The sequence below is a fragment of the Seriola aureovittata genome, chromosome 2 (assembly GCF_021018895.1).
Source record: "Seriola aureovittata isolate HTS-2021-v1 ecotype China chromosome 2, ASM2101889v1, whole genome shotgun sequence".
In the NCBI taxonomy this organism is placed as follows: domain Eukaryota; kingdom Metazoa; phylum Chordata; class Actinopteri; order Carangiformes; family Carangidae; genus Seriola; species Seriola aureovittata.
The window spans coordinates 22,811,618-22,835,128 of record NC_079365.1 but is presented as its reverse complement, the minus strand read 5'-3'; the positions used below and the strand labels follow the sequence as shown (position 1 = coordinate 22,835,128).

General features: G+C 41.3%; 2 protein-coding genes across 5 annotated transcripts in view; both read right to left on the bottom strand.

The window, feature by feature from the left end:
- Positions 1 to 4,166, bottom strand: part of arhgef10la (Rho guanine nucleotide exchange factor (GEF) 10-like a) — a 96,209-nt gene extending 92,043 nt beyond the window's left edge. For 2 of the 3 annotated variants that reach the window (XM_056394816.1, XM_056394825.1), the window contains exon 1: positions 3,756 to 4,166. The gene's annotated coding sequence lies outside the window, so the exon portion shown is untranslated. The remainder of the gene's footprint in view (positions 1 to 3,755) is intronic. The other variant, XM_056394833.1, reaches the window with a different exon arrangement.
- Positions 4,167 to 5,190: 1,024 nt separating this feature from the next.
- chd5 (chromodomain helicase DNA binding protein 5) overlaps positions 5,191 to 23,511 on the bottom strand; it is a 39,051-nt gene continuing 20,730 nt past the window's right edge. Inside the window, exons 18-40 of one of the 2 annotated variants that reach the window (XM_056399197.1) lie at positions 23,232 to 23,405; positions 22,714 to 22,855; positions 22,338 to 22,469; positions 21,982 to 22,099; positions 21,681 to 21,805; positions 21,296 to 21,542; positions 20,519 to 20,691; positions 19,788 to 19,962; positions 18,152 to 18,238; positions 17,810 to 17,898; positions 17,138 to 17,271; positions 15,041 to 15,185; positions 13,856 to 14,015; positions 13,672 to 13,751; positions 13,260 to 13,455; positions 13,062 to 13,151; positions 12,800 to 12,952; positions 11,803 to 11,911; positions 11,447 to 11,579; positions 11,146 to 11,341; positions 9,945 to 10,108; positions 8,532 to 8,658; positions 5,191 to 8,111 (exon numbers count right to left, since the gene is read on the bottom strand). In XM_056399197.1, the coding sequence (XP_056255172.1) occupies positions 7,984 to 8,111; positions 8,532 to 8,658; positions 9,945 to 10,108; positions 11,146 to 11,341; positions 11,447 to 11,579; positions 11,803 to 11,911; positions 12,800 to 12,952; positions 13,062 to 13,151; positions 13,260 to 13,455; positions 13,672 to 13,751; positions 13,856 to 14,015; positions 15,041 to 15,185; positions 17,138 to 17,271; positions 17,810 to 17,898; positions 18,152 to 18,238; positions 19,788 to 19,962; positions 20,519 to 20,691; positions 21,296 to 21,542; positions 21,681 to 21,805; positions 21,982 to 22,099; positions 22,338 to 22,469; positions 22,714 to 22,855; positions 23,232 to 23,405 (3,277 nt within the window). In that variant the 3' untranslated portion in view covers positions 5,191 to 7,983. The remainder of the gene's footprint in view (positions 8,112 to 8,531; positions 8,659 to 9,944; positions 10,109 to 11,145; positions 11,342 to 11,446; positions 11,580 to 11,802; positions 11,912 to 12,799; positions 12,953 to 13,061; positions 13,152 to 13,259; positions 13,456 to 13,671; positions 13,752 to 13,855; positions 14,016 to 15,040; positions 15,186 to 17,137; positions 17,272 to 17,809; positions 17,899 to 18,151; positions 18,239 to 19,787; positions 19,963 to 20,518; positions 20,692 to 21,295; positions 21,543 to 21,680; positions 21,806 to 21,981; positions 22,100 to 22,337; positions 22,470 to 22,713; positions 22,856 to 23,231; positions 23,406 to 23,511) is intronic. The other variant, XM_056399207.1, reaches the window with a different exon arrangement.

Below are 23,511 nucleotides of genomic sequence, written 5' to 3'. Positions count from 1 at the left end.
CATAACAATTTGAGTGGGAGGCCGTTCACAGACATTTGTGGATTTCATGGATTCGCTTTTTAAACACAGCGTAGCCCTACCGAAGATTTCTCGACACAGAAGAAGCTAAGCCTATTGCATTATATATTATGAATGTGATGAATATTTTAAATTTAACTTTAAATCAATTCCTGAAGACTGTGTGCCAAAGGCCACGTGGGATATCACATCACACTACAAATAAAAACATGACAAGAAGGTTATCTATGCATATTTGAGAGAGCATGTTCCTACTTTCCTCCTGGTTTACCGTCATGTTGCCACTGTTAAGACATTCAGGGATATATTTATTCAGGAGGCAGTCTGGCCTTCATATGCCCTCTGCTGTAGAGGGCAAATCCACTAATGTCTGTCCACAACAGCAGTGATGTGCTGGTGGAGTCACACTAGTCAAGGACACAGTGGGAGTAACCTCCACCTCCCATCTGCCATTTGTGCTCACAGCATAATAGTGTACTGGAATGGGTGTGTGTGCTGTACTGTACAAACAATGAGCAGACATAAGAATGTCCTGAATGTGTTGACCAGACAATGTTTTTTTTTTTATCCAGAAAAATACTTTTGAAAGCAATAAAATAAATACATGACCAGGTCAGAGGGGTAAAAGTAATTTCTTTGAATAATTCTGACACACAGTTTTTCAGCACATGGCATGTTAAAGATGTGAAATCCTGTAACACAGTGACCATAATGTTGTATCTGCAGAGGCTTTGCGCGGGTCATTGATCACTGCTCAACAAATCAACAAATACCTTTTATAAGCGTCAGTGTTTCTGGATTTTCTGGATTTCAAAACCCAATCACACTCAGTCTTTTCCTTTCTCCCACTTACTTTTATCTTCATCCACATCATTGTGCAAAACCATTGTTATTTTTAACAGCATTATAATATATTATGATACCTCTAAACATCTTGCTACATCATTACTACCATTAGCTGTCTTAAGAATCCATCAGTGGGTGGAGGCTGTGAAGAAACTAAGTATAGCCACTAGGAATTAATGAAAGTCGTCAGTTACTTAAAGGACAGGCAGATACTCTTCTACCCTGGTGTCTTGTTAGTCACGTCACTATTCAGATGTTAGAGAAGTGTGGCTGCCAAACTCATCTGGTATATCTCAGGCAGATATCTATGTCCTGTGAACAGGCTACATATTAAAAGGGATACACCAGCAATTTAGTATCGCACTTCTGTGAAGTTTCAGACGGACTGAAAAAAGAAAATCGGAGCAACAGAGGTCGGGATATCCTGACTTTTAGCTCCTAGTGTGGCTCAAGCTCCAAGGCGTGACCTCCCCAGGGACGACGCAGGAGAGTTGAAGCGAGGGCGCGGGAGGGAGAACCGTGGGGCAAAGAGAGGGGAAAGGAGAGACGTGAGGTGAAGACAGGTGAAAGGGACAGGTGCACTTAATGTTCTGGAAACAATGAGTTAGTTATTGTGGTTTGACCCGCTGATGCTCACTCATCAACACAGCAGTTGGAGTTGCAGCAGTGGATGCAAATAAGGTACTTTAAACCCCATAGCGCCCCTGATTGTTGCAGGTAGCATCTAAGTTCATATCTTTTCTTAGTGTCATAACACAGTCAAATCTAAACACAGAACATTTTTTTCATATTCAGTGTGACCTACACTTCACAAAGGTACAATTATCTCTCAAATAAATGTCCATAAATACACTAAAACTTTGAAAACTCCTGCCCCAATGCCACCCACAGTCAGACACTCCCTGTCTGCCACACGCCCATGCCTTTCAAACTCCACACTTCCAGGTTCCAAGCCCAAGCCGAGATGTTATCATGGTTATTTCCTCAGACATGACACAGTTTCTCCAGAACCACAGAAGACTCTATACTGTTTTCACATGCTGCGTGATCCTCATGACACATTAATGGGGAAAATCAGTCTCATTCTCCTTTAAGATACGGGATTTTAATGATCCAAAGATGATGCTTTTTTTCCTGCTAATTCTTACTTTACATGAAAAGAAAGCTGTTTTTCCTAAACTTTCACTGAAGCTTGGTAACTGTCTGAATTCTCCGCTGCAAGTCAAAGCTCCAGGAAGTTTCCTCTTAGTGCTGATTCGGTGTCAGCCACTTCCTCTGCCTAATTCAGCCTGCTCTTGCTCTAGCACACCAGTGTCACTGCAGTAACTGCAGCTGGGTCCACAGAGTACAGAGGGACAATAGTTATTTGAACTACACTCGTGCGGATCTAAAATGTGACATGTAAACTGCCTCTAACAATTCATTGTGTCTGTTTGAGTTATTGTGCAGCTTCAGGTAGCAAGGCTAACTTTCACTATCAGTACAAAAGAGGCATGTCTGCTCCTTTGACGTGCCACTCGAATGAGATATCATAACATAACAAATTAAAGTTTTCAGTTGTTCTTCAGGAAGTGTCATTCAATGCTTTTAATACTGGACAAATTAAATCTTCCTACAACTTGATGTAAACTCAAGCCCTGGATCTCAGGAGATTATTATGGGTTATTCTTCAGACCAGTGCGGTTTAGTTGCTTTGGCCTTGGAGTTTGTTGTCAGAGGAGCAGACAGGAAATAATACAAGTCATGTTTGGGCGACATGCCACAAGTGCAACAGGAAAATACTGTAGATTGGCCTTGACTTATAAACATCCCCGAATTCCTTCTATTGGTTAATTACCTGCCATTCCCAGTGGACTGTATAATACATCACACCAGTAAACATTTTGACAGGTACGTTTTCTAATATCAAATAACTTGTGTATCCGAGCACCAAGGCCTTGCTATACATATGATTCCATGAGCGCTAGTCTTAATGGGTGAATGTGTGGCGAAAGGGAGAGAGTTCCCATTGATAGTGAAGTCTTTGTGGTAGCTTCAGGCCATGCATGCGTGGATTGTTAATGTCTCTTGGATGTGGTACACTGTGACTAAGGAGAAAAAAATCTGATACAGTGAGTCCATGGAGTTTCTTAAAAGAAAGGCTCTTGGACATCCGGCAAGTGAGGCAGAAACAGTGCTCTAGCTTAAAATGCAAATTACTTGGTCAGAGGTCCAAGAGCTCCCACCCCCACCCCCCGCCATCACCCCTCTCCTCCCTGTCTCCCCTCTCTATTCTGCTCAGAGTATAGAGGCAGCGTGAAATCCATCCTGGGAGGGGCTATTGTACTCCGGGAAGCAACCGTCAAACTGGAATGGTTAAGACCAGGCCCAGGCCAGGGGATCTCTTTTTATAGCCCGAGGCTTTGGGAGAGCTGTGCAGTGCTGCTGAAAAACAGCCGGCCAGAGGCGTGGGTCTGGGATGAGCCGGCAATCTCTCACTCATCCTTCCTGGTGTCTGTCTCAGGAACTGCTGCTATCATAACAAGGCCTCACGCTCTGTAGCCTCGCCGGCTCTGTGAGGCAGACTCAGGTTTAATCGTCCATGATGGTGTGTACTCTGCCAAAGGGCCACACGGGTATCTACCATTCCCATCCTCTCCTCTCCTGCTCCACCTTCCCTTGTCCTCTCAGCTGCCCCTGTAGCTGTCGGACTGAGAGACAGAGAGGCACAAAACCAGCACACCCACCCACCCACCCCCAACTCCACTCCATCAATAGCTCCCTTGGACAAAGCTGCTGTCTTTGCAACATGCTAACCATGCTGACAGAGAGGAGGGAGAAAGAGAGGAGATAGAAGGAAGGAAGGAAAGAGGGAAAGTGTTTGGAGGACAACAAATATATATGCCTCTCACCTCCTTGTCCTCAGTAGTGTGTCCTCCGAGAAGCTTCAGGCACTCCCTGGTGACCCTTTAATCCTGGTAGCCTCCCATAAACTCTCAGTTTTTACCACACTGCCAGGTCCGGCGCACTCATCTTTACAGTGTCCTGTGAGGGTGGCGAGTGGCTGAACACAGATTGGAATTCTCCTGTGCTGTTTACTTTCCCACAACTTCTCCCCTGCACCGTGTGCACTAGCAGCTCAGATGAGGTAACCCTCTTTGCTCCCTCCCCTTTCTCTCTGCCTCACTCGGCTCTCTGGTTCCGTTCCTCCCTCTATCTTGCCTCTCTGTCCCTCTCTTTTTTAGATGGGTCTATACCCCCCTTCAGCCCCTTCAGTCCCATGCTATCCTTTCTTTGGTTTTCTCCCTCCTCCCACTCTCCAGACCCCTGCTGCTGTCCAGACAGCAGCACAAAGCAGGGTGAGGGCACTAACACAGCTGGCCAATGGTAGAGTGACAAAGTTAAGCATGTGGCCAATGAAAAGCTTAGGGGGTGGAATTTGCTCCAATCAGGGGAGATAGTCAGAAAAAGTGGGTTGGACAAATGGTATTAGGGCCGATGCAGTCTCACAGCACTTCCTGTGTAGGACTGCAGGTGTGTGTGCACTCACTGTACTTGAGTCATTTGCACAATTTTCTTATTAATGGCTGAGATTATTATTATTATTATTATTATTATTATTATTATTATTGTTATTATTATATCTAAAATTTCATTTAGAGGATGCACATGAGCACAATAAGATCGCATCAGGGTTCATTCATTCACCCACAATTTATCTACTGTTTTACAGTGGGTTTGGTTTATTACTTTGGGCCATACATTTGCAAAATTAATTATTTCATAATTTGATAGTTAACACTAACTAACAACTAACTTAGTTATTTGAATACCTATGATTTAACTTAAAAATTAATTATGTTTCAAATTATTGTATAAAAATTATGTTTTATATTTTTGTGTATAAAATCTTAATCTGCTAAGTATCTAGCAACTACAACTGTCAAATAAATCTGGAATGTAGTAGAGTATAAGCATAAAGTAGCAGAAAGTGTAAAAGTGTACTGAACTGCAGTACTTAGCTGAATGTACTTAAATTACAGTCCACCACTGATGTTTTATATTCATATTTTTAGTCTTTAGACTGTTCTGTGGCTCTGCAAATGAATGGTGTCCGTCTGCTATTTTTGACCTTTCTTACTACACCAGTGCTTCTATTTCTGCCTCTAATCACATTTACAGTTCTGCGGGCTCAGGCAGCTTGTGGCATGCAGCAGTAGAAGACGCTGCACAATGAACCTGAGCTAACGTGTGAGGTCAAGTCAAGAAACAAAGCTCAGTTGTTCACATGCACGTCCTCATTCATCTGCAGACTGACTGCAAAGGAAACACAAAATCACACAATCATACTGTTGTCCAGAAGATTTATTAAAACACATTGAACAAATACACAGAATACAAATAAAAAGATGACAATTCACTTTTTCATTCAATTGCTATACAGCACAAATATCAGAACCATAACACTGCTTGGAGCTCATTGTCTGTAAATGCTAGATACACTACCGTCTCCCCAAAGTGAACCGTCATATCAAACGCTTCACATGCTGTGCATTCACTGCAACAAAGGTGCCTTTTATCAGGGTCTTTTGGTAGCTTTTGAAGCCATGTTAATAAGCATGTACATACATTGTTAACATATTTATAATATTAGACTGAAGCCTTTTTTTCTAACAGACGTTACATTCATACTGACTTCAGTTTGATTGCATTTGATTGCAGTATGTTTTCGATGTCATCTCATGGTCATCGCTCCAGAGGGAAAAGACATGATTTTGATTGATGAGCACATGTGGTGCACACTGCAGTTCTATGGCAACACCACCCAGCAGACATTCATCTTTTTTCACTTTGATACATAAATCTATAGGAGATGGACTTATCTCTGAAAAATCTTTCAAGTATTTACATGTTTCTGAGGTTCTATCTGTCAAGCAACCTAATACATGTCATGGTCAAGTAATTGATGAAATGAACAGAAACACAGTGAACAGAACAGCACTGATTAACACTAACAAAGCGCAAAAAACCAATATGACGTACTTCAAGGTTCATCTCATGGTGCTTTCAAAACGAGTCGGGTAATGTTTTGCAACTCAGTTTTCTTACTTAAAGCATATCTGAGAATTGGCGAGGAGGTTGCAGTCACACACTCTAAGTAAGTGAAAAGGGGTCAGATGGGAGCACCTCAGGACAATCATTTGAACTGGCAAAAAGGAGAGTAAGAAAATACGCTCACCAACTCTATACAACACTACCTCTTCAGTTTAGGTTAGTCCAATCACAATCATCATCTCAACAATGTTAAATAAGTGCTGTGGCAATGGCAATAATAATACAAACAGGTAATGCCACTGGTCTTTGGAAAAAGAAAGAAAAAGAGACGTGTCAATAAGAATTTGCACTTCGAGTCCAAACATTCAAACAATGCCTTCATAGAAAAAGGAAATATAGTAAGCTTGAATTTATAAAAGATTGTTTTACGTAGTGGACTGTCACTTCAGCACATTATAATAGTAGATGGAATGGATATGTAGCTGTACCATGCTAAAGTGCCTTCACACCAGGTAAAGTGATAGGCGACGACAGACACTTCTGAAAGAACCAAAACAGAACTGAGGAAGCCGGAAGTGAAGACATCATCTACGAGTAATGTTGTGCAACATTGGTCCTTAAAAAGCTGATACACAGAGAATATTCCTTCAAATGTAGGTTCAGACTGTGACACTACCAATTACAGTCTTCACCTCTGTGGAGGAAATACACTGCATCAAAGAACAAATCATACTGGATCATCTTCTTTAATGGCACCAAATACATCTAATTTTTACCTTAACGTAAAGAGAAGCAAACAAAAGCTCATTTTGAGACAAATACAAGACTTAAGGTGACATTGCGCCATAAGGACTTTATGTTTCTTATTCAGTTCTAACAATGAAAGGGAACTGGGAAAGTCCCTGGGATGTAAGAGGAAAAAAAGCCACTCTCCACTCAGGACTGTGTTCTCAGTTAGGCCTGAACATTAAAGCCCTCTATGTGGATGTAGACCAGATGAGTTCCTGTTTATAGTGCAGTCCCACTGGTCATGGCCCCAGGGTTAAGCTCTACAGCCACTACTAACATTCAAATATAGAAAGAATCACAAGTATTGTACCATACACAGAAATACTCAGTCTTCTCTGAAATGTGTTAAAAATCATTTTTGCCTCAGCCACAGTTTCTTCTGCTCTGCCCGATCTTCATATATGATACCAAGCCAGGCTTCTGATTTCATCCATGTATGTATACATATTTCACTATGATTAGACCTATGTGAGGTAAAATAAACAGCAGTCTCTGAGTATATACAGTACAAGAGGCCAACCCTAACAGGTACTGCAGTCAAGTGTATCTGCAGGTTTGGCAGAAATGACTTTCTCCAAATTACCAGTGGGTGGCAGTCTTTAGAGGATTCAGACAGACTGTGTCCAGCTACTGCATACATGAGAATAGTTTTTGATGCTTTCAAATCAATACTTCATCCACTGGTTACTACATGAACAAAAAAAACACTTATTCATTTAAAGTAACAATATTGGCCCTCAAAAAAAACAAACAAAAAAAAAACTATCTCCCTATCAAACCATGACTGAAGACATCCTTGACTCCACTTCCTCTTCACAGAGAAAAAAGCTCCAGTGGGGCACAGTCACAGTGTACAATGATTGGGAAGATGGTTAAAAGCAGCAGAGTGCGCGCAGAATGAAACGGTCGAGGCTGGCACGAATAAAACACACATTCCAAGATTAGAATGAGCCCCAAACAAGAGCATCAGAAACTCAGTACTGCCAACTTGCTTGAGTTTTGCCTTGCAGTGAAGGGCTGAAAAAAATTCCTCTGTCAGGAAAGCTGCTCCTTTTTCCCTCCTAATCTATGATCCTCAAAAGATAAAAGTGCAATTGTTAAGATAGATACATCTGCATTAATCAAAAAAGTTACATCGCCTTAACCGTAGACAGCAGACAGCTTGATTTTGTAGATTTTAAAGTCAGGAAGGAGCAGGAGAAAGAGGACGATGTGGCGCAAGAGATGGGCGGCTGTCATCCATACAGATTCCATCCCTGGGAGTTTCTGACCTCAGGTCAGTGTTACAGAGCTCATCTAGTCCTCAATGCAGATGACATCACTAGGTTTGCCTGACTTGAGGTCAGGCGTAGCCACGTCTCTCAAGGAGTCAAGTGACTTCTTGTCCAGATGGCTTGTGGGGGGTGGGGGACCGTTAGAGGACACTAGAGAGGAAAGAGATTGAATATTTAGGAGTTCACAAAGTCTGTGTTTAACCGTTCTTAGCATAGAAATGTGAGATGTAAAATGTTTTGATTCAATGACTTACAAACAGAACGAGTAACTTCAGCATCTTATTAAAATTCAAAACTCAAATTCAAATTTAATAATTGTGTGCAATTTGTGGAAAGATCCTCTTAATCATATGAAAAATATCTTATATCTAGTGCGTCAAAAGGATTACTGGCAGCAGCAAAAATCAAGACTTTCTTATAGAATATTCATTGTGTGTTTGCCAATAAGGCCTCGTTCAAATGACCAAATTACAGTTAACAAATACCAGAATTTAAGTGGCATGAGCAACCCCCCAACCTCTCTCCCCCACCTATTTCATGTCATGCTTTACTGTAAATGTTGATCCTTACCGCTGACGTACGGTCCCAGAGGCATCTGACTGTAGTTGACCATGGGCTGTCCCCCTGGTCCTCTGAATCCTCCACCAAAGCTGCTGCTGTACATCTGGGAGCAGCCAAACCCACCCTGGCTAAAAGGCTGAGGAACACACATGAAGATCCGTTACCCTGCTGCACATTACAACTTCACGGGACTCGTTTATAGAATAATAAAACAAAAAGGTAAACCTATTACGGTGACACGATAGGTGTCCAGCAGATGATGATGCTTCTAAATATTCAGCAGGTCTGACTAGTTTTCTTCCAACAGTGGGAACACAAGTATGTAAAAAAAACAAAAAAAACAAAAAAAACAAAGGAAAGCAAGTCAGATTGCCTACTGTTTCCCTGGTTACGACAAGAGTTGGCATAGCAACCAAAAAAAACACACATTCAATTGTGGAGAACAGGTGCAGTAGAGATAAAAGTAATGAGACAATACAGCCTCAGTTAAATCCTTTGGGACTGAAGCGTGGAGCTGAGTGGTGAAAGTAAACAACTGCTTTTTTCACATTACACCTGGGGAAACTCTTCCATGGGGGAGAGCGAGTCTCCACAGGTTTTTGAAGGAATAATGTGGTTGCGGAGTCATGAGTATAGAAATATTCACAGTTTTTAGGCCATAGCCTTTTCATTTCACAAAGTCCTGTCACACATTTTAGTGAGCCTTGTTTCCTCACCCTTATGAGCCTAATGAGCCTCCACTGCATAGTAATCACCAGCAAAGTCCAAAACATTAATGAAAGAGTCTAATAAATCTCCAATAAGATGTTGCTGGACCAAATAGCTGAATTCTTACTTTTAGAGAGATTAACTTTAGAAAAACATAACTGCGGTACTACATTTCAAGACCTATGGTTCCTGTTATTTTCTCGCTTTGGAAACTTTTGTAGAGGTGACCAATAATGAACTTGGACAATTTCTGGCACTGAGATAACAGTAGGTAAATCATAAATTAAGGACATATGAAATTTCTGTTAGCACTGTTTTTTAGTCACTGTTTTGTTTTTGTATCTGTATGTGTAAGTGTGTATGAGTGTGTGTGTGTACATATACTGTATGTATATGTGTGTATGTGTATGTGTATATATGCATACAAACGTATAATTTGTTTTTCTTCTCGTTTCTTGTGTTTTGTATTGTTTACCTGGGTGCATGAGGGTGGACGGAAGGGACGGGAAATATGTAGATACTCAGCGTACTATTGCTGATTATTGAACACTGATTATTGTGAAACAAAAAGATGTGAAAGACGAAAAAAATTTCTTTCTTACAGTGCTAAAATGATGTCTGACAACAAGTCCAGATGAGTTGACTCTTGTCTATGAGGAAATAACACAGAAGAATTGTCTGTTCTTGAGTTTGAGTTTTCCAAAGTCACCTCACCTGCTGCGGTGGCGGTTCGCTGCCTCTGCTGGTGAGGCGGCTCAGGATGCTCCTCTCAGACATCTGCAGGCGGGCCGATACCGGTGGGATCCTGGACAACATGTTGGGCAGTCGTGTCACATCTGCTTTCATGTCACTCAGAAGTTCCTCCAGCTGGTTCAGCACTGCAAGTCCACAAGAACACACACACACACACACACACACTTAACACTAACAGTCATTTGATGCCTACACCGGTGGTACGAATTAATGAGAAAAAGATGAGTGAGACAAAATGCAGGGAAACGTTCTGAAAGATCCGGTTTAAAAGTAATCTCAAATCATTAGAAAAGCAAATTAATTGTGGGAGCTTGGGCCTGAAATTAACAACTGCCAAGAACTAAATGCCATAAAATTCTTCACTGGCGGATAAATCAATAAGGGTCACGGGCAGCAACATTTTGAAACGATAACATTTTAACACCTCAGTTTGATACGGTCTTTGGTCTTGGCTTCCTCCCAAACTTTCATCCTACTAAAAGCTGTAAACATGTTTTGACGGTGAGTCAAATGAACATAAAATGACGCCACTGTGTCAAATAGGATCTTTAATGGCTGCCTGTTAGAAGCTCTACACACAGCAGTGGTGGGGAAGCATCTGTCTGCGCTTCATTTTGTGATTAATTATTGTCTGGATGGACGGATAAACCTGTTTCCAACTGAAACTACATTGTTTAAAGGAATTAACAACAGAGTGTTAGAAAGAGTGCGGCTGGTCAATTTGCCTTAGGATAAAAAAAAAAAAAGCATGATGATAGAAAATAAACAAGTTGATTTGCATTAGAAACAGGTCAGCTCCAAAAAGTGACTTGCTACGTTGATTTTTCACTGGTTAAAACATCAATTTTATTCCAATGGAGCAGCATAAACTCAGCATAAACAACAAAACTATGACTAAGTATTAAATAAAATATGTTTTCTGAATACATTAATAGTAAAATATTGACGATTCTAGGGGGATTTCAGGAGATTTATATTCAGAATTTGCATTTGCCTCTTTAATGAATGTTTCATTCACAGCACAGACAACCGGTGGGCTGAACAAAACATCTTGTGAAAATTTATATCATCACTTTTGTCCTGTAAAAGTTATTTGTGCCGGTTCATTTTCCTGCAACGTTTGGCAGATGAGACACTGGTGAACTGTTGCTATTTCTGAGACCTTTGTGCAGCACGGCGTTGGCAGGCTTGTTCCCAGCCAGAGACTCTTTGGACAGGTGCTGGTGGGACTCCGCCAGACATTCCACCTCAGCAAAACGCGTGTTGAGAGCCATGGCCGGGTGACTGGGGTCCTGGGTCATATTCAGGTAAGCTGCCCGTCTCAGCTGCTCCTCAATCACCAGAGCCTGCTCCAACAACTACAGCGCGAGGTGGGGAAAGAAAAGGAGAGGATGAAACACAGACGTGATAGACAGTTAGTTTCAGTTTGCAGTTTGTTTTTATCACAAAGACTCAAGCATTGCCTTAAAGCGGCGAGCCAGGAACTTGTTCTTCATCTCTAGGTAGTTGCCCTTATGCATCTCAGTCTTAAAGGGCTCGTTCAGAATAGCATAGCGTGGGTCGTTCTGAATGTCCTGCCAGCGAGCATAGCCATGTCTGAGACAGATTCCCGGTCAAGAAAAAGCAAACTGAAGCACAGCACCTCATAAAATTCTTCAAATACAACAGCGAGATAGCTTTAGTTTTATATTGCTCCTCACATTTTGTAAATATCAGCCTCTGAACCACTGCCCCCCCCACCCCCCCACCCCCAGTCATAAGTAATTACATTACTTCGCCAGATGCTGAGCTTCTCGCTCCTACAGCTGGTAAAGGATACGTTACGATGCCAGCCAACAGCCAGTAGTCATGGCGACGGTGCCAGATGTCATGCATCTTTCCAGAAGACAGCGCCGCTCGCTCCTCAGTTTGCCACAGGGTGTGCAGCTCTGACGGCATTGATATAAAGACAGACAGTTTTTTTTTTTTTTTTTACAAGAAATGCAAAGTTATATTCAGGCATATTAAGAGAAGTAAGAGCACATTAACAGCACAATCGAGATTTATGACGAAACAAAGCTGCTTCTTTATGGCACCTTAGATAAACAACCCTGTAAGACCCTGGAGCAGAAATGTAGGAGTTATTAAACAAAGTCTGGTGGAGGTAAGTTATCAATGACACATTTTTCCACTGATATTAAATTATGGAGTGACTTTGTGAACTCATGAAATCAAAATAGTTTTATTGAAATGCATGGTTTCCAGCTGTGAGAAAATAAAAATTTAAAATCAGCTGAAGTGCTGTCACAGTTATTTTCCCGCCTGTTGTTCCTTTATTCACTTTCTGCTCATTTGTCTCCAGATAACACAAACACACCAGATAGCACCTGTCTCGTCTCTCTGCTCTTCATCTTAGGAAAAAGACTTCACCAATTAAAACTGAGCTGCACAATATTACATTGCGCTATTATGGAAATGAGTCAGAGCCGTTTCAAATGACAATGACAAACGTGTCGTGCTGAGAAACACAATGCGCTCGATTCAAGTCTGTTCTGATAGGTTAAAAAGTTTTGTCATAAAAGCAGCTTTAAGACTAAATAAGACCAGACACTGTGCTGCAGTCATCTAGTGTCTGACAGCTGGGTTCATGTAATGTGCAATCAGAGGTGGGTTGCATGTTAAAAACTATGAAACTATTTTTCAAAGAAGCTATTTTCTAAAGATCATTTTGGAACATAATTAATACTTTCAACAGCTGTGTCACATTCCTCCCTCCCTCCCCCACTTCTTTGTTCTTCAGTCATTTAGGATCAAAACAAAGTCAGATGTATTCTCACCTGTGAAACCTCCATCAGCAATATTAAACATGAACTTGGCTTTGAATCCATTTTTGTCCTCCCTCCTGCTCTCGTCCATCTCATCCAAAGTGTCTTTGTCTCCATTTAATCGACCCTCTAATGCGTATTCACTCTTCATGTCATCTGCAACAGCTATATGAATGACAGAAGGATTTCTTAAAAGACGTATCTGTATAATGGACTATCACTACAGACTGCTTTGCTTTTAGAGAAAAGAGCACACTGATTGCAGCATTTCTACCTGGCTTATTTTCCTTGTCTTCAGTTTTTGCCAGAGGAGAATCAGTATCTCCTTTGTCTGAGGACTTCTCTGTTTCTCTGCAGGGCTCCACTGAGGATAGCACAGGCAAAAAAAAAAAAAAAAAGAAAGATTAACTTAAACAAAGTACAACCTCACAGCAGAATCAATTTTGCAGCACACAGCTCATGCACCACTCACTTTTAGGTGAGGTTTGACTGGATGACAGCTCTGTCTGTTTCATAGCGGACTCTTTTGTGTTGCCAGATGACTCTGTCTTTGTGGAGGGTGACTCAGTTCTGTCCCTCTCATCTCCTGTTTTCTCCTCTGAGCTGGCCTTGCTCTCCTCACTGTCAGCTGCCTTCTCAGGTGCAGATGCTGGCTCTGCACTGGAATTCTGCCGAGGGAAAAAACAGACAGGGCAAGCGGGTGGAGAACGAGGAAAGTTGGTAGAGGGCAAGGAGACAAGTTAAAAGTTTGACAATCGCATCTTCTGAGGATGATAAGACGAAGTACGGTTAAAGTGTAATGAACCATGAGAAGACAGACAAGACAATAAAGGAGAACAGAATGAAAGTGATGGGTAGCGGAAGAAAAAAACAACAGGACTCACTTCGTGCTCTGACAGTTTCTTGCTATCTTGGTCTGTGGTCTCCTTGTCCTCAGCGGTACCCAAGAGAGACTCAGTCTTCTCTACAGTCCAGAAAACAACAACAACAAACTCTCTTTTTTTCTGAGCACAAACTTTAGAGTTGGAGATAAACAAAACACGATTAATGCAGACGCTTTGTTCTGACCTGGTGGGACAGGGGTGCCGGGCTGCGTGGCGACAGGGCTGGCTGGCACAGGGGTGTTGGGATCGGAGGATACACTCTCGGTCAGTTTCTTCAGCTCCATTCCGATGGGAATCAGATCTGGAGAGCTCAGCTTCCCATTTACATGCTCAAACTCTTGCACCTACAGAGAGATTGGTTCAACTGTAATACAATGAAAATCTACACGTCCACGGGATGACCTCCTTGACTCAAAAAAGGGATTACGGAAGAGATCTACGAATGTGGTGTGCTGAATCAGCAGTTTAATTCTAAATTGTCCGTATTCTGAAGTTATCCTTCTTAAATTCAACCTTTGCGTCATTTTTATGTAAATTTAGTGAGGCTGAAACCGTCACTTGATTGATCGATTAGTCAATTGCCAGAGAAATCTTTGGCAACTATCTTTCATAATTGATTAATTGTTTCTGTCATTTTTCTGGCTAAAATAAAGAAAAAATGTCAAACATTCTCTAATTCCAGCCAATCAAATGAGAGTATTGAGAATGTGAACATTTGGAGACATTACCTTTGGCTATTCAGCATTTTCCTTCTATTTTTAAACATTTCATGACTAAACAATTGATTAATTGAACAAAAAATGATTGGCAGGCAAGTATTACCAAATTGGTAAAAAATATTTAAAAAAAAGAATAAAAAATTGGGTTGAGTTAAGGTATATCGAACATGGTAAACACATCTGAGTTTTGATCAAAATGGTGTTTAACAATGATGTAAAGTGGGAAGATTTTATTTATAATATAACTTCAATTACAAAACATTAGTCCAATAGTGTCAGACGAAATGACCAAATAATGTTAGATAAAGATAACCTGATATTTCCTACTTATTCTAAAAGAACACTAGTAACTCTGCAACACATAGTTCTCTATGTTTTACATACATTAATAAAACAAAGTCACGCCTACATTGCTTAAGGATTGACAGGGAGGTTTCATCATTTAGCCCCTTTACCCTGGTGTATACATGGCAAACAAAGCCTACAAAACTTTTGTATTTTGTATGTCTAAAAGAGTTTGCACCCAAAAGGTACTCTTGTCTACATCTGCCTATTCCTGAACAGTTTGACCTACTTTCTCTAATCTCGCAGTGCTACAGCAGAAAACTCAGTAGTCTGTGTTGAAGAAGCCTTGGTTGAACAACTAGTACCTTTTTCCTGACAAGGGACATGACCCCGATTCTGGTGAGAACATGCTGACGAGACAGTCCCTCACGTGGGACTCCATCAGCGAAAGTCTCTGCTCCGTCTGCTCCCGGCTCACATAGATGTCTCATGAACAGAGACACATAGGCCCTGATGAACGGAAAAAAAAAGACACTTTACGGTACATGCGACCGGAGAGATTCCTCTGAGGTTACCAGCTCTAACACCATGTTTGAACCGCTTTTAACAGCTCGGCAGAGAAGCAGTAAAAGCAGCAGCAGCACTAGTAGAAGTAATTATCATCAGGATAGTAGAATGAGGACTAATAGCGATGGTTGTACAAATAGCATTAGCTGTAAAAGTAGAGGAATTTTTCTATATAATAGTTTCTCTATCTCTCTTCGTATTTTTCCATACAGTAACTTACTAAATCTGATTGGTTCAGCCTGAGGGCAGTTTGATTCTCAACCATGTAGATCAGAATCACCTTTGTGATGAATGTGTTTGTGTCTATATAATGCCTGTTCTGCTTTGTGATGGTGGTTTGACAGTGCCTGAGGAAGATCCCTGTAGATTGAAATGGTGCTTTATCAAAATTACTGTGAGCCATAAGCAACATTGTGCAGATCCTATTTCTGACTCTTGCCTGAAGTTTGATTTTTCTTCTTTTTTTTTTTTTGATCCAGCACCTGTGAAAGTCCCTTTGGATGTGTATGCTTTATACCCTGTTTGTCCCAGTTGCAGTAACTGAGCAGTGGTCATCCAATTTGGGAGTTTCAGCAAACAGAGGAGTTTAAATTCCACAGTCAAAAAGTTACAAATTGTTGGTATTTTAGAAGCCGATTCCAGTATTTTTCGGCTCAATATATATTTAAATTGGATTGCTTTTGACCCAACAAGATCATGAATTTATATGGGATTTAATATTTCTCTGCTAGTATTATATTCCTGGTAGTGTGGAGAAGGCTTTGAAATATCATTGACTTTCATGTTGGGAAATAAAACTTACAGAAAATATGTTGGACCTAAACCAGAACAAATAAAATGTGGAGAATACGGAACAATTTAGAGACCTATGGCAACAGTGATTGCAGGTTTAGAAGTAGTAGCAAGAGCAATAACACAATAGCAGTTGTAGTAGACATTAGCAGCGCGCACAAGTCCAAATACTCCGGCAATGTATCGGGTGCACGGTCGTTGCTACCCAAACAGAATGCCGTCACTCACAGATAAATGGTGATCTTGATTAATGTGGGGGCAAAGGACGGACGCATGTCGGCTATAAGCCATCATCAGCGTACGTCACAGTGGTGGATGAGACAATTTATATAGATAGGTGAAGTTTAAACTCCATGACTTCTTAATGAGATACATCTGTGAAAGAATCGCCCAGAAGTGACAAACCCAAGGAGGGAGGTGTGGCCATAACAACAGCATCGCACGATGACGAACAGCTCAACTAAAAAGTTTGAGAACAAATACCAACGTCAAGAACTAGCTACTACAGAGATATTTAATTAGGCATCTCTTTAATAGCATATAAATAGTCACATCCACTACTATTGTTTACGCTGATGATGGCTTATAGCCGAAAGCTGTGAGGCATTCTGTTTGTTCAGTAATAGCAGTTGCACTGGTAGTGTCAGTAGAGGTCGCAGCACCAGTGGTAGTGTAAGTATAGTTGTATTTGTAGTTTGAGAGCTAATAGTAATCACAGGAGCCGTAGCTGCAGTAATTTTGGGGGTAGTGGTCGTAGCTGAGTGCTTTGTTATAGAAACACCACTCAGGGCTACTTGCATCCTAGATGTTTATTTCTGTTTGACTCTGGTGCGTTACAAAGTGAGGTAACCCTGACACTGGCAAGGCCAACTTTTGCAAAGCTGATAAGAAAGTTGTGGAGCTTTGCTCTGGGCTAACCAATTAAATGTGAGAAGTTGATAAAACCCAGAACTGCCTCTTAACTTATTGGCGGGCAGCCCTTGACAAAGATGCACTGTGTGAAAAGGGAATTATAGTTAAATCAAATAAAACTTGGCATATCACACAAAAAAAAACCCAAAAAACAATTTACATACATATATAAAAACACGCAGGGGAGTTACCTGAACTCACGCTCACTCTTCCCTCTCAGGTCCCTGACCAGCCAATGAGAGTTGAAAGCGTCCTGGGGAGGCATGCCCCAGCGCATGATGGCATTGAGGAAGGCTTTCCTCTGGCGAGCGTTGAAACCCAGAACCTTATAAAGATAAGAAATTAGCTTAAGACAGAAAATGGCATAAACATATCTGAAAGAGAAGACTGATTGAAACAGCAGAAAGACAGCACAGAAACACCTGTATTCTGGTGAAACAATCTGTTGATATTGATTTCTTATGAAAATGACATTCATTCATACATAAACCGAGCTGTATTGAACTACATAGTGTAATACAGTACAGCACATTATGCTGCTTGCCGCCTAACAATGCGAGCATTTCTTGATCCTAATTCTGTCCTTGCCCCGTTCCACCGAGCAGTGAGCCAGAACGCAGGATCAGCTGGAGAGCAGTGATTCTTGCTGACATATTGGGCTTAAACTGTGAGTTTGTTTTGATGCCCAGTGTCGGCCCCTTATCCCGAGATTTCCTCCTATTATGCACAATTTACAGAATGGAGGATTATCCACTTAGTGTACTACGCTTCCAGAAATGTGATCAGTTGCTGTAAACGCACTATAAACCTCCATTTTAAGATGCATAGGGATTTCCTATGAAGGACCTACAACCTACACATACCTCAATACTGCCCCCAACACGTGCCAGTAAGGGCGGCAGAGGTTTGTCTTTCTCGCTTTTCAGCTGCCGACGAGACTGCCTGCGCCCACCTACAACACATAAAACCAAACCCGCTGTTAGAGGGATGTTTCTCCCAGAGTCTCACCATGAGCAAAGTGACAGATCACCTTAATAATTTTAAAAGAATCATTTGTCTGATGTAGTGTCTCCACTAAAAGAGTTGTACTGCATTGCCAAACCAAAACAACACAATAGTTCAATAGTTGTATGAAGCTGATGTTTCTTTTTTTTTTTTTCTATTTTTTTTTTTTTTTTTTTTTTTTTTATTTATTTGCTGCCTACCTTCAGGCCTCTCCTCGAAATCTTCGTCCTCGTCCTCGGACCCCACAGAGTACTCCGACTGATTGTCTGAAAGATCATCCTGCCATTCTGAGCCACACATCAAAGAGAAACAGTACATTGTGTTCGCTTCTGTTGGTGGCCACCTGAGGGCGCCATGGCACTGCAGATTACTACAGACCACTACAGCTGGGCATGCACAGATTTTTTTTTTTTACCACTTCTGTCCTCTGGAAGTGAGGTGAGAGGGTGCTACTCTGCCAGACAATCACTTTCAACTTGGAGTGTACTCCAAGCTGTGATGGGCTCTGAAATCTTTACTCTCTCACAGTCTGCTGCTGTTGAACTGTGGCAATCAGGAAGTTGAAGCCACTCTGAAAAAGTACAACTGCAGGAAATATAACTGCAATAGACATAGAAACTGTTGAACTATTAGGGGGGAAAAAGTGCTTCAAAGCCCACTGAAAAGACAAGAGAGCTTTAGGCCAGTATAACAAACCATATGGTGGATTCAATGGAGGTCAATAGCTCTTGTTGAGACTTGCAGCCTTAAGAGGATTTAATAAACATGGTGATTAATTTCTGTGCCATTCTTACTTGAACTGAGCTGATACACCAAAATTATTCTGTATTAAGATAATGTCAGCGTGTCAATTCACTAATGAAGCATCAAGCATGTGAAGGTACAGCAGCACTGGAAGTGTTCTGTTATTGAATTAGCTGGATATCAAAGCAAATCACAATGTTTAGTTTCCAACAGGAGCTGTTGACGTGCACTAAAGCCACCAGAGAGGAAGGTACACCGGGTCTGTGCAATGATATCATGACCAAATACAGAAACATATCTCCTGTATCTGCAGTTCTAGCCCGTTCTTTACATATGTAGACACAGCGTCAGTTAGACACCGCAATATGTGCTTCCATTATGGCAACGGATCGGCTGCAGATTTGAGTGACACCTTCGTAACATCTCACTTTAAAATCCATGAGCTCTTTTATCATGGAGAAACTACTGCAAATATATAATATGTGTAATTTTCATGCTCAATTCAGCAATGTAGCTTAAGCAGAACAACAAAAGTGTTAATCTTTAATCTCTTGATTGGTTTTCATAATGGGCAACAGCTCCCAAAATACCAATTCAAAACACGTAGTATTGACTGTCGGAGCTGTTAATACATCTTCCAGCTGTTAAAACTGCAGGAATATCGTTTGAGGAAGATTTTTTTAAAAAAGCAGATCCATATAATAAACCCCCAAACAGGAGCCCACTGAGTTGTTTATTTAGAAAATGTCTCTTCTTGCTGCGAAATATGCTTTTAGCTCGCCTGCCACCTGTGCAGAAGCGCAGCTGTGTAAACCGGTGGCTAACAAGCCAAAAAGTGTTTTCTACATTCTACATCCTGTGTGCTTTTTGTGTGTTTGTGCTCATGTATGGGCAAGAATGTCAAATTCTGGTTAAAATTGAAGAGTGGCGATAATATTGGCTGTTGCTTCCAAAATGCTGCCAAGAAATCATTAGGCACAATTATCTTAAAGATTAACACTTTAGAAATTCGTCTTGGGGAAGGCATGAGCAACAAACCCAGGCATGTGAGTCCTGAGAGACAACCACTGTGTGTCTGTTAGCAGAGCCTACCTTGATCCTCCTGGGTCGTGTCGTTGTAGTTGACCTGCTTCCGGATGCGTTTGCCTTTGCCCAGGTTGCGAGCCAGATCCTCCTGCTGCTGCTCGTAGTGGTGGCGGAGGAGTTTTTCCCAGTAGTCTGGATCCACGTTCTCCTCCTGCTTGATGATCTCCCGCTCCACCTCTTCCTGAACACGAGCACGCACACACAAACACACACACACACACACACACACACACACACACACGAACACACACACACAGATTAGATACTGGTTATGCTTCAGAGTGGACAAAAAAACAAACATGGTGATGCATCATAACCTAAATCCTTTTATTATGGAATTTATGGATGTACTGTATTTCATTTCTATGCAAACTTTGCATTTCTGTCACACTACAGTGAAACATTTCAGTTTTTGCATGTAGTATTTCATAGTATTTACGTTTTGTCTTGCACATCATGTGTCAATATTTCACTGCATAAGGCTTTGAATTGAAAGTACTGAGTTATCTGTGTGTTTTTAAGGCCTCACAGACAAGTTGAAAGCATTTCTTGCATCACTAAACATTTGGAAAACCCTTTTTTTTTAAAACCTTATTATTAATATTTGAATAACTATTTATTCTTTTTAATGGTGCATTATTTTATTTACAATGGCACAGTCGTCCGTGCAACGCGCAACTACAACTACTACACCTCGTCCTGATTTCGCTAGCTGAGCATCATGGGTATTTTCTCACCTCTCCATCCTCTTCTTTCACCACATACTGAGCCACCTTGAAGGAGCTCAGGTACTCGTTCATGTTCTGAATCTCCGTGTCTTCAGTGGCGTCCTGGCTGCGGTCCAACAGCTTCGAGATGGCGTCGTCATCATAGTGGATCACGTTGCCCTCCTCGCCGTCTTTGTTGTCACCTGTGGATGAGAAGCTATTGGTTAACTTCTAACGGGAGCCCTTTTTGCCCACGACCAAAGCTGTGATCTACAGAAGAAGAAAAAAAAAAGCATCCGAACCGAAAAAAAGAGAACACGTGAATGACTAGCCAACCCACATTTATATGGATTCCCTTGCATTTTGGTTTTTGTCTCTTGTTTTCAACCCTTCAGTGCAGCTCCACACCGAGTTTGACTTTGTGAGTCACTGGCTTGCATAAAATGAGAGTGCTTTGTCATAAGAGGACACTGCTACTTCCACCAACTGCAGCACAAACAGAAGAAGAGGAAGCATCCTCTCTGTGTTTGAAAGTAACACGGTAAATGGAAGCTTTTTATTGAGAAACACAAAAAATCACAAAGCCTTTAAGTGGCTCAACTAAGGTCTGATTTGTTTGTTACCATCAAACAACTCGGAAGTTTAATCATGACGTAGCAGATTGAAGATCAAGTGGAAGTTTGGAGCTTACTTGGAACTTTTCTGGATTGAGTGTAGATCATAAAACCAACCAAGAATATCAAAGGATGCCAACACACCAGATTCTGTGTTAAATCCTCAAAGCTAGAGGGAACATTTGGGACGTACCCATGGTTCGAGCTGCCTCCATTTCGTCTTTGAAAAGCTCCTCTGTGCCAAACTTGAGGATGTCGTCCAGCTCTTGTTTGGACATGGAGCCGGTTTTGGAGCCCAGGCCAGGCCGCACCACCAGATGGGTCAGCATCATCTTCCTCTTCGCCACCTGAGTTATCCGCTCCTCCACCGAGCCTCGCGTCACAAAACGATAGATCATCACCTTCTTATTTTGGCCTATACGGTGGGCTCTGCTAAACGCCTGGGGAAAGTGGAAATGTGGAGCGGGAGGAACAGGACACGGACGACATAGCATCAAAGTGAGTTGGTTGAAAGCTAATTAAATCACACATTGAAACAATTGCAAGTGTGCATCACATAATCTTTGAGAAATCAGTACTTGAATGTCATTGTGAGGATTCCAGTCAGAGTCGTAGATGATGACAGTGTCTGCGCTTGCAAGATTGATGCCAAGACCCCCAGCTCGTGTTGAAAGCAAGAAGCAGAATTGCTGAGCACCCGGCGCTGTGGCAAAAACCAAAGCAGAGAGTTGATGTGTGTGTGTGTGTGTGTGTGTGTGTGTGTGTGTGTGCGCGTGTGTGTGTGTGTGTGGGAATATGTGAGAGCAAGTGAAAGGCAGATGGAAGAAAACATGCATTTTCACAAACTCACCCAGCCAGATTGTGGATTAACAAACTCACCATTGAAGCGGTCAATGGCCTCCTGTCTTAGGCCTCCAGTTATTCCTCCGTCAATACGTTCGTATTTATAACCCTCAAACTCCAAAAAATCCTCAAGCAGATCCAACATCTTTGTCATCTGTAAAAAAAAAAAAGAGATCAAACTAATTGGAATTGTTGAAATTAAGAAAAGTCTGAATGTTCACTACAGATGATTTTTGATAAAATATCTGGAGTATCGGTTGATTTATCACCTTCAACTGGCACTGACATTGGAAAGGCTAAAATATGGATGGCTGGATTTTCTGTGTTTTGTGGCCACTGATCAGAGAAAGCTATGACCTCCAGCCAAGATGCAATATTTATTTGACTATTACCTGAGAGAAAATGAGAACTCTGTGTCCTTCATCTTTGAGTTTCTTCAGCATTTTCTGAAGCAGTGTCAGTTTTCCTGAGGACTTCACCAGTAGGTTGCCATCATAAGAACCATTGGGTAATACAGGAGCTTCCTGCGGAGACAGAAAAACGATTCCAGGCATCAACCGGAGAAATATATGAATACATTCGACAGTAACTCTGATTGACAGGATACACAGTTTCCTAGCAGATGAGGTCAACAACACTATTTACAATAATGTAAAACACAGCCACAGTTTCTTTGGAGAAACACCAGAAACATTTAATCTACTTAAGTATATTCTGTCCTCAGTATTGCGATATACTGTATATTATTATTTAACTCTGCTGCCTTACCACAGCAGCCACGGGGAACAGGTAGGGATGGTTGCAGCACTTCTTCAGGTCCATCATAATGTTAAGGAGGGACACTTGGTTCCCTCCACCTTTGGAGTTCAGAGCCTCAAAGTTTCGCGTCAGAATAAACTTGTAATATTTCCTAAAGTTCAGAGGACAGAGATCAGATTGAGTCGGGAGGAGTGAGGAAAGTTGAGTCACACAGTTAGTGACAACTGCACAGTATTGCAGCTGTGTAAAACATATACAGTATTGGCATAAACAAAAAAAAGAAATGTATATAGATATAAGCTTCTACAGACCATACGAATATTTTAGCATTTATTTTTTACATTTTCTTATTTGTTCAAATTAAAAAAAAAAATTAAAACAATTAAATTGAGCAAATGAAACCCCCACTGTGTAATTTAAAATATTCTGTATATAGGAGCTAGGTTTTTATCAGATGGCACACACACCAATGATGCACCCTACTGCAACTATCATCCCTTTAATATCTCTATTATCCCGAGCCATACTTCTGCATAGGGCTGAGCTCCACTCTGACGATCAGCTCCGTCTTCGCAGGCATGTTCTTGAAGACATCGGCTTTCAGCCTCCTGAGCATGTGCGGCCCAAGGAGGTCGTGGAGCTTCTTGATCTGGTCCTCTTTAGAGATATCGGCAAACTCCTCCAGGAAGCCTTCCAGGTTACTTCACAGGTCAGAGGTCACACGAGGAAGAATGAAAAGAAAATAAATAAATGAAATTTATCTACAGTAAAGGAAAGACAACTTCTTGCTTATTTAAATCTTTATTT